Source organism: Girardinichthys multiradiatus, chromosome 5 (genome assembly GCF_021462225.1).
Source record: "Girardinichthys multiradiatus isolate DD_20200921_A chromosome 5, DD_fGirMul_XY1, whole genome shotgun sequence".
Classification (NCBI taxonomy): Eukaryota; Metazoa; Chordata; class Actinopteri; order Cyprinodontiformes; family Goodeidae; genus Girardinichthys; species Girardinichthys multiradiatus.
Genome location: NC_061798.1, coordinates 14239630 through 14250611, shown reverse-complemented (window position 1 = coordinate 14250611; position 10982 = coordinate 14239630). Strand labels below are relative to the sequence as shown.

The window sequence follows — 10982 nt, the reverse complement described above, 5'->3', positions numbered from 1 at the left end:
CCACACCTCTGTTATGATACATTTACTTACAAGGCCTTGCAAACATGTTCACACACATTGGGCTTTTCCACATTATGTCACGTTACAACCTCAGACCTCAATAGATACCTTTGGAATTTTATGTGACAGACCAACAAAACATAATTGTGAAGCAGGAGAATGATACATGGTTTTCAAAGCCTTACATATAAAAATCTAAAACCTGTTGCATTTGTATTCAGCCACCATTAATCTGATGCCCTTAAATATAACCCAGTGCAACCAACTGGCATCAGAAGTCACCTTACTCGTCCACCTGCATGTCATAAAAGTTTAGTAAAGTCTTTTAGGTTGGATTTGAAAAGCTATTGATGCAATTGTGTAATTTTCACTCTACATTGGATTTATGGCAAGGATTCCTACAAATTTTCCATTTTGAAGTTACATTCTTTTCGTGAGCTATTTTTTTCTACATTTATTACATCTGTTTTTACTGGATAATAGCTATCTGAGTAAAAAGTATTTACATAATCCAGTTTTATCTTTCCCCCCCGCAAATCAGGAAAACCACAGTTCTGAAAGTAAAGGGCTAATTCACAGTCATTTGTTTTTTATCTCGAAGTTAGGTCAGTTGAAATCTATAATACATTTACTACACTCTAGATGGGATTATCCAGGTAAAATACAGAGCCTTTAAATCACAGTTTATGATGGGAAGAAAAGCAGGAATTTATGTTTTATTTAAAATCTAAAGTGAACCCAGTTCAAGAACATTGAGTCTAGTCAGAAACCAAGAAATAAAATAGTTTTTAGGTTACAAAAAGAGTGAAATAGTCTTTTTCCAGTTAATGAATTAGTGGGTGTTTCTTTTATCTTCTAGTAACATAAAGCCAAACATCTGTAAACTCCATCCTCAATTAACACTTTATCCAGACATGAAAAACAATATAATCAAATTCAAGATTTTTCCAGACTTTTCAAGACTGCAAAGGAAACCTGTGGGCCATTCTAACACATGAATATTCCTTGATCGAAACCATTCCATTATGCCGCTGGCTGTATGCTTAGGTTTGTGATCATACTGGAAGGCTAACCTCAGCACCAATCTCAAGTCTTCTGCAGCCTCTAACAGGTTTTTTTCCAGGATGGACCTCTATTAGCTCCAAACATCTTCTCATCAACTCTGACCAGCTTCCTTGTCCCTGCTGAAGAAAGGCATGAAGTGTCCCTGTTGGTGTGTTCAGGAAGATGCACTGTTAGTTTTAAAGGAAGTAGATCGCTACTTTGTAATAGTTTGTCACAAAAATTCCAATAAAATATATGTAAGTTTAAAGGTTGTAACAAACTGTGGTAAAGATGTAGGGATATGAACACTTTTGCAAGGAACTGTAAGCATAGGAAAGTTTGACCACTTTGAATTAGATCAATTTAATTGAAAAACTCGCCATTTTCTTCTCGTCTGTTTTTTCCACAGGGGGAAATTTCAGCTGTCTTTCAGCTATATCTCACCAGAGGAGTCCAGTTCTGGCCTGCTGAAGCCTCAGTTTCTTTAGATGCACCCAGCCATTTAGAGCATCAGAGTTCACACAGTCTTCTTCACATAGATACCTCTATGGTCAAAGAGTCGGGCATGCATTGGATTTAGTAAAAAAAAAAAACGGAAAGAAATATTGATTTCCTCCCCTCAGACACACACAGTCATTGCCTTTTAGGTAGCTTTCAGCAGTTATAAAAAAAACAGTTTTTTTAGAAAGAGTTCCAAGTCCAAGAGCTGATCAATGACTTATTCAGGTTTAAGTGCTGATATTTGTTAGTCCGAGTCTAAAAGTTACAGTTTAATATTAGCTTTTTGAAAGCATCCATTTGACCTTTTCACATCTTAGCAGGCTGAAAACACCAACCACACTGATGAATTGTCTGTGCAGATTGCAACCTCTATCTTCAACAAACAAATGTAGAAGTTTCATTGGGATTGCTCAACCTCCAGGCTGTTACAGGTAGACCTCCCGGCGTGACAATGTAAGGCAGGAGGTCGTCTTGTAGTCCCCTCCAGTCCGCGCTAGTGGTATGACCTCAGGTGGGTTCTTGCCCTCTCCTCCCTCATCCTCGGGCTGGCACCTCCCAAGGCCCGCACCGCTGAATGTGTCGTAGGATGTGGAAGTCATTTTGCGGTTCAGAAGATTCCGGTTGTGGTCACCCATGTTCCTGTTGCGGTCTCCGCGGCCCAGGGTGCCGAGGGGGTCGCCATTGACCAGGGGTAACCTCTGACCCTCTCCTCCAACTACGACCCCAGGCTCCGAGCTCCCTGCACTGCCGGCGCTCTCACTGTCGCTTTCACGGTCATTGCCACGGAGGTTGTTGTTGTCGTCACCTGGGGCGAAGGTTGAGAGACGTGGAGGGTCACTTCCGTGTCGCTGCCGTTGCCGCGGTGAAGGGCGAACGGGCATCCAGCATGTGTCAGAGTGGCCGAACTCATCGCACTCCCTGGTGCACTTTCCAGTTAGTGCTACATCTGGCAGCTGTCTAGCGTCTGGAAACAGGAAGCGTGGACAAAAATGTGGACAAAAAGAGAATAATGTTAAATATTTCATGATGCATCTCTGCCCCTAATTTACAAAATATTAGAAGCAGGGATGAAACCACAAGCAGACAACCAAGTGGAAACCACTGCAGAACCTGAGTTTACAATTAAATAACAGAAAAAGAAGAGAGCAGATAAAAACAAAGAAAAAGATTACACTGAGGTTATTAGGGAGAGGAGCCTGAAAGAAGCATGAAAGGAAGAAAAAATGCTGTTGAAGCACAATGCAAATCGCTGACTTCTGAGGAATGTTGAAAAAAAGGGAAAAAACCGCTGCGATCAGCATTACATGAAAGGTGAAAGGTGAGGTCAGACCAAGCAACCATCAGTGCCATGGGGAATGTAATTATCAGGTTTCTGAATGGCAAATCTACATTTCTTTACGTGTAATGTGAAGGGTACAAGTTTTAAATCCCAAGTGCACTCACATAAAAGATCAGCAAGGACACCAGCAACTGAATGCTGATTTTCTCGAAGGGATGAAAGCCTGTGGTTATTTAAAACCCTCCTGTTGTCCTCGGGTCAAAATGACCCGCCACTGTGTTAAAACCCCCCAAAAAATCCACTAAATGCTATTTTTTTAACTTGAAATTTTATGACTTTTCCTAGATTGGCCCCAACAATAGAAAAAGTGAAATGTTGCTTTTATTCACATTTCCATATAAGCTGTACAAAAAAAAGGTACAAAGGTGGTCTTTGGGTCAAAATGACCCGTGAGACAAATAGAGTTGAAATCAAGGTCACAGAGTTATTTACAAACCACAGAATGTTACAATGTTTTAGATGTGTCTCAGATCAATCAGTAGCAGAAGTAAAAAAGGCAAATCAGGTGGTGTTCTCGCAGGCTTCAGAAGACCACCTGTTTATTTCCAAAGGTTATAAAGGTGCTAAAGATAACAGGACCCCGAATTCTGTCTGTGCTGAAGCCATGAGTGTGCGTTATACTGCTGAAGACGCTGTAGAGCTGATTTTCTCAGATGTCCAGCAAGACAACTCTGATTCAGAAGAGGAAGTGAAGGATGTATCTGAAGAAAAAGATGGGGAGGAATACAACCCAGAGTATGATGAATCATCTTCAGAAGAAGAAGAAAACCCTGAAGCTGAAGAGAGAGACTTTCCTTTCAAAAATGGCAAAATAACATGGTCCTCAGCAGCATATGACCAACACGGCAGGCATGCAGAACAAAACATTATAAAGATGACCCCAGGACCCACAAGGTATGCCGTTTCTCATGCCCATGATATTGTCTCTACATTCTACCTGTTTATCACACCAGCAATAGAAAAAAAAATCCTGGGGATGACAAATCTGGAGGGTTTTCGCAAATATGGAGACAGCTGGAAAAAGATGGATGAGATTGACCTGCAGGCCTACTTAGGGCTGCTAATCTTAGCAGGTGTATACAGGTCCCGAGGTGAGGCTGCAGCTAGTCTATGGGATGCTGAGAGTGGAAGGCCAATTTTCCAAGCCACAATGCCACACAAAGTCTTTCACACCTACTCAAGACTGCTACGATTTGATGACCGTGAGTCAAGACCAGCAAGACGTGTGACAGACAAACTTGCAGCCATAAGAGAGGTATGGCACAAGTAGGTGGAGCGGCTGCCCTAGCTCTACAATCCAGGGCCTGACGTAACAGTGGATGAACAACTGGTTCCATTTAGAGGTAATCTGTTTTTATATTTGTAATAAAAGTGATTTTCACTTTTGATTTCTTTGACTGTTTTCTGTGACACTGATACTAATCACTGATGCTAATGTCTTTGTCCAAAGGTCGTTGTTCTTTCCAGCAGTATATGCCCAGCAAGCCAGCAAAATATGGGATCAAGTTATGGGTGGCTTGCGATGCCAAATCAAGCTATGCTTGGAAAATGCAAGTCTATACTGGGAAGCCGACCAGTGGATGCCCAGAGAAGAATCAGGGGATGAGAGTTGTGCTTGATGTGACAGAGGGACTGAGGGGTCACAATGTGACATGTGACAATTTCTTCACCTCTTATGAACTCGGACAGCAGCTCGTGAAGTGGAAGATCACCATGGTTGGTACAGTTTGAAAGAATAACCCTGAGGTCCCACCTGCACTGCTTGCATCAAAGGAGAGAGAGGTCTTCTCCTCAAAGTTTGCCTTCACGCCCAACACCACTCTAGTTTCCTACCTCCCAAAGAAAAACAAGAATGTAATTCTTCTGAGCACACTGCACACAGACGGTGACATTAGCGATTGTGAGAACAGGAAGCCAATCATCATCCTAGACTACAACCGCAACAAAGGAGGTGTGGACAACCTGGATAAGGTGATTGGAACATATAGCTGCAGAATAATGACTGCCTGCTGGCCCCTGGTCATCTTCCACAACATCATTGATGTTTCCTCCTACAATGCCTTTGTGATTTGGAGAGAGATCAACCCAACCTGGATGTCTCATAAGCAGAACAAGAGGAGGTTGTTCCTGGAGCAGCTAGGAAAGGCACTTGTAACTCCACTCATTGAAAGAAGGAAGCATGTCCCCCCCCCGCACAGAACCCTCAGCGGCAGTTGTGAAAGCTATTCAGAGTGCAGGAGCTCCTGATCAACCTGAGGATCCATCTACCACAGCCACTTCCCCAGCTAGGGCAAGTAAGAGGAAGAGATGCCAGTTTTGCCCTCAAAAGAAGGACTGTAAAATACATTCTGTGCGCTGCAGGTGTAAGAAATATATCTGCAAGGGCTGTGCACTTGTATACTGCCCTACATGTGCTAATTAGTTGAATGGGTTATGTTATTTTTCATATTTTTGTATTGTATATTGTCTTAAATTGTTCACTGGAGAAAAAAAATGAAACTGAGTCATTGGGATGAATAAAAATATATTCAAAACTCCTTTTTGCACATTTTTTTCTTTTCTTAAGCTATAGAAATTCAAGTGAAGAGTGAAAAGTCAAGTATTCACACATTTTGAGCTCAATGACAATATGCAAGATGAAATTTGGTGTTTAAAATTCAATTAAGCTGTTTATACTGGGGGTTTAGTGAAGATGGGTAATTTTGATCCGGAAGACGCGTTGTATACAAAAAATGAGGACAACAGGAGGGTTAATCCAGACAGTTTTACAGTGGACCACAAAATTCTACACACCCCTGTCAACTTGCTGACCTTTTGTAAAGTAAAAAAATTAGATCATTATAGATTGTTTCAAAACCTGTTCCACCTTTATTGTAACATCCTGTATTATTCAACTAAAAAAGAAATGAGTGCAGTTGTTGGAAAAATGAAAACAATCCAGTAGTCTGGTTACATAAACCTTTTACTAATACTAATACTAATACTTTTACTAATACTTATTTATTTAGTCATGTTGGGGGCACACTTGATTGAGCATGAGTAAGGTTCAGCTGCCTTAGTATTATTTTCCTGCTATCTGCACATTTACATCCTTTTGCTAAAGCCACCATTTGTACAGACTTTAGGGTATATATAAATTGGACAATTGTCCAAGAATAATGAAATACAAGTCTGAAACTGGTCTGGGAGGCTGCCAAAAGCCCAACAGGAACAATCAAGAAACTGCAGGAATTTCTGGTAAGTGCTGGTCGTATTCTACCCATGCCAACAACGTCCAGTATTCTCCATTTGTCTGAAAGTAGGGCTGGAAAACATTTCTTCAAAATAAAATATCTAGGCCTGGCTAAAGTATTCTAAAACCTTGTTCAAAGACTGTGCTATGGTCTGATAAAAACAAATTGAAATTTTTGGCCCACATTTTTAAATGGTAAATTGCTTGCACTTGTATAGTGCTTTAAAAAGTATGTTTGGCATAAAAACAACACTTGCATCATCAAAACATCACGACAACCACTGTGAAACACGGTCGGGGCAGCATCATTTTCTATTATGAGTAATTCCAAGTATCAGACAGGTTTGACCCCAAACTTTCAGGTGTGCGTGAAACCAGAAGATGAAGATGGATTTTATTTTTCATCATCACACCATGTCCAAGCAAACATCCAAATCAACGACAGCATCGCTTCAAAATATGATAAGAAAACTGTGAAGACACCTCAAGAGGGCTGCGGACAATAGATGTATGCACAATCACATTGATTTGGAGAATGTAGGCAAGCTAGATGGAGAAAATACTGCCAAGTTGGGATGTGGAATGCTTACAGACTGATTTATCAAAGAATTTTTATGTGTTATAATTTTCCAATTTTAAATGTGTTTGTTTTCAGTTGAACTGTACATAAATCATGTCACACTGAAGGTGGAAAAAGTTTTCACCAGGCATTTTAAAAGATGTGTAAACTCATGAGAAACTCTGTATACAGAAACTGAGGAAAATAGACAAAAATTGTTCAGGTGTTGATACTTCCTCATGAAGTATACACAGCTCCTACAACTTAGCTTGCTGACTGTGATGGTTCTTTTTTCATTTCTTAGCTGCATGACATTATTAAACATATGTGAAATGAAACATGAGCTACGGGCTCCCTTTTTAACTCAGAGCTGACTAATCAGAGCAGAATGGACCTTTCAGGACAAGGTTCAGGAACTCAAGTGGAGGGTTTCAGTGACAATAAAAAGATACTTTTCTTTTACACTAACAAGGGCTAGACAATATGACAAAATATTATAGAAATCTTCTTTTTTAAGCCAATACATTTTTAATATTATGTAGCTTTATACCATCGCCAGAGTGTGTATGTGCTTGCTAATTATGCAGCTTTTTAGTTGTATTTTGAAATAACAGTTATATTTCAATTATTCATCATTATATAAGAAACAAAAGGTCTCCTATCTTTCTTACGCTTCCATCCTATATCTGCTATTGAGCTGCTGCGCTCACTAGAGAGAGTGCTGTCATTGCAACTTTTACTGCGTAGATTCAGCTGTACCTATATTTGGAGCACTCCTACATATTTGTTATTACGTAATGCAATAGCGCAATCTCTTGTCTTATTGCAGCAAACTGGTACTTCATTTTCACGAGCCATTTTTTTGAGTAAAACACCGCGGAGAGGTTAAATGTTGCAGCTAAAAGGGCTCCAGAGGCAAGAGCGTGCTGGACAAGACTTCCTTCCACTTGTGTGTCAGCCAATTAAAAGAGAACTGGTGGTTATTAGGAGTGTAAGCTCATCCCTGATGGAAAGACACAGGTAGATAAAGCATTTATGGGTGAATTTAGGAATGCTTTGCTAAACTGCGTGGAACAATTCAGACATTGACTGTCATCTTGTGTAGAAGGATAAGCTGCTGGGTTTATGTGGATTGACTGAAAACGTGCAATACTTTCATCATTACAAACATGAATTTAAATGCAATGAAATTCTTAGGGTTTTTTCATATTTTTCTCCAGACAGCTGTTTTAAGGATGCACACCTATTCTAAAATACTTCTAAAATATAATTAGGATATTTGTAACCTGGGTTTTGCTCATTATTGACAATGTGAGAACATTTAATAAAAATGACCTTTATTTAACTTGATATAATATTTTATGTCTGTTGTAATCTTAGAGCTTTTTTGTTGAATATGCTAACTAACTAAGGCTTCCATTTATAACATAACTGAGAATTCTTAACAAAGACATACAGTGTCTTGTAAAAAGTATTCACACCCTTTAACTTAATTGTCAACATTCCGTCTTTTGTCACGTTACAATCGCAAATTTCAATGTATTTTATTTGGGTTTATTGTGATAGGTCAACACAAAGTTGTGTATAATTGTGAAGTGGAAAATAAAAGGGAACATGATTTCAAAACAGGTTTTACTAATAAAAATCAGAAAACTGTTGTGTGAATTTGTATTAATTCCCCTTTATTCTGTCCCTAAGTAATCAAACATAGTCTATCTGAGTTTAAATCTAATCTCAGTATAAATCCAGCTGTTCTGTGAAGACCTCAGAGGTTTCCTAGAGAATATTATTGAACAAACAAACAAACAAACAAAGAGCAAGGAACACAGCAGACAGGTCAGAGATAAAGTTGTGAAAGTTGTAAGGTTTAATGCAGGGTTAGGTTATAAAACAATATATTGAGCTTTCAACATTTAACAAAGCCCAGTTCAATCCATCAAAAGAAAAGAGCATACCACAACTGCAAACCTACCCAGGCACGACCAGCCACCTAGACTGGCAGACTGGGCTTTCCAAAGTCCAGTCTTAAGATTTTTTTGGCAGGACTTTAAAATTTATGTTTTTCAGACTACTTCTAATATGACTGAGCTTGAACTGTTCTGCATAGAAGAATGGGCAAAACGTTTAGTCTCTAGGTTTGTTAATCTAGTAGAGACATACACTAAAAGACTTACAGGTGGCTCTAGAGATTGTTTACGCAGAAGGGCTTAAAACAAATGCATGCCACACCTTTCAGATTTTACTTAGTAAAATCAAAAACTATTTTGTGGTGGTCTTTCACAAAAAATCCCAAATTTCTAAAATACATTGATGTTGGTGGTTGTTTTGTGACAAATTGTGAAAAGGTTCTTTTGAAAGGCACTTTAAACATGCTTAGATTTAGCCAACAAATAAAAGATTTCAGACTAAAGTAAAAAAAAAAAAACTTGCTTTAGTGGAATCCAACTGACCACCCCCAACAATTAGTCAGCTACCTTGGGCATGGTGACCTTGCTGTGCTGCCACAGCTCTAGCTCTTTTACTTTGGAAAAAGGGAACAAAGGGAATGTTTTGTCATTGACATGGAGGCTTAAGGCCACGTATGAGACTCTGGCACAAGATGCTGGCGCGCATTAGCTTTTCTAAAAATCTCCTCACATAATACACAGAGGCCTTGCTCACACAGAAATCCTGATGTGCAGTGCATGCAGACACACAAAGGACAACTGCTTTATAGTGTAAAACACATTTCCATCAAGAGGGAAAGAATAAAGACTCCTGAGACCTTGACAGCAAGTCAAGGTTCCAATGGAAGTCTTTCTCTGGGTTGTTTCTGTGTGTGTGTAATAAAAAGAGAGTGTGTAATCAAAACATCTCCAAGCATTTCAAGGCAGAAAGTACATAGCCTTGAGAGGGGAAATATTTTAGTGAATGTGTTTGGCAGCGTCTTAAGCTCAATTAATCTTTTTTGACTGAATGCTTAATTATGTTCGGCATGGCAGTATACCGTTCTCTACGTGCTCTTCCTCCCCCACACTCCCCTCTGGCGTCGTGCGCTCGTAACCTTCTTCGGGAAGAGGCAGGGCTCCCATCCGCGGCCCTGACGAGCTCTTGCTGCTTGGTGTTTCCGAGTCTTCCAGCCCACTGTCATAGCAACCACCGTCCTGAGGTTGGCTTACGACCGAGAAGGTCACCCGGCGAAGGGTCCCCTGCAGGCAACGTACAAACACAATATGGGATTAATCATCTAGGATTCCTAATCTGAGATTCTAAATCTGAGGATTAGACTGTTGGTCAGGTCTGAAAAGACATATTGAGATTATCTGATCATGTTCTCCTTGATTATGGGTTTAGCAGCTGCAATGCAGGGTAATAGTCATCAACCAATCACAGGGGTGTTTCAAATTTTCCTGATGCCTTTTAATCCCAGTTTAGATTAATGCTGCTGGACATGTCTGGTGTTTACAAACCACTGGCATGCCCGGAAGATTCTTACATCTTATCTGGATTGATGCCTAATCGTGACAGCTGGGTAATATAGAGTCCACTCTCACAAAACACTTACTTTGTGCTCTACTGAAGTGAGTAAAGAATAATGAATGTTTTGATGCCATTCATGTTTGCTTTGGTCAGCTAATGCAGCAAAATGTGCTGATGTCAGTAAAAAGCATTATTTGGGTTTCTAAAACTCTGGTGTTCAGAGATCCCTCAATCTAAAATCTTAATCCTGTTTATGGTGAAGGGTGGATGGTGGTGTTTATGGGACTGGGAGTCTATCCGAGAAGTCATTGGGTAAGACGTATAGTACACCCTGAATGGTTTACCAGTCCATCACAGAGCCAGCACAGAGACAGTAAAACAAACAACCACAAAGATAATTGCTCTACACCAAAAGGTGGTTTTACATATTTTTGGACTGTGAAAGAATCCGGAAAAAAAAACCATCCATACAAGGCGAGAACAAACAAACTCCCAGCATGTAAGGGTTTTCTCTGGGTACTTTGGGGTATTGTAAGTTTCTTGCAATGTAGTATCCGCAAATAGCCTACACATGCATTCAATTTGTGTGTTCTCACCCTAGATGTTTGAACTTTCTCCAGGTGCTTTGGTTTTCTGCCATTGTCGAAAGGAAAAAATAAAAACAGGAATACTTAAAGAAAGCCCACATTCAGTGCTGTAAAAAAGTATTTACACCCGATCAAATTTTCTCAGTTTTTGCTTCTTTTGTCTAAGTTAAATATTTTAATAAAAAAAGACAGTCTTCAAATGAATATTTTATTTTTCAGGGAAAAAATCAATCCAAACCAAACCAACCTGGCACTATGGGG

At 39.7% G+C, this 10982-nt stretch overlaps 1 protein-coding gene across 2 annotated transcripts in view; it reads right to left on the bottom strand.

The window, feature by feature from the left end:
• Positions 1–384: 384 nt before the first annotated feature.
• Positions 385–10982, bottom strand: part of pcdh7a (protocadherin 7a) — a 66904-nt gene continuing 56306 nt past the window's right edge. Inside the window, exons 5-6 of one of the 2 annotated variants that reach the window (XM_047366157.1) lie at positions 9662–9863; positions 385–2509 (exon numbers count right to left, since the gene is read on the bottom strand). In XM_047366157.1, coding sequence (XP_047222113.1) covers positions 1971–2509; positions 9662–9863 — 741 coding nt within the window. In that variant the 3' untranslated portion in view covers positions 385–1970. Of the gene's footprint in view, positions 2510–9661; positions 9864–10982 lie in introns of those variants that run through there. The other variant, XR_007038357.1, reaches the window with a different exon arrangement.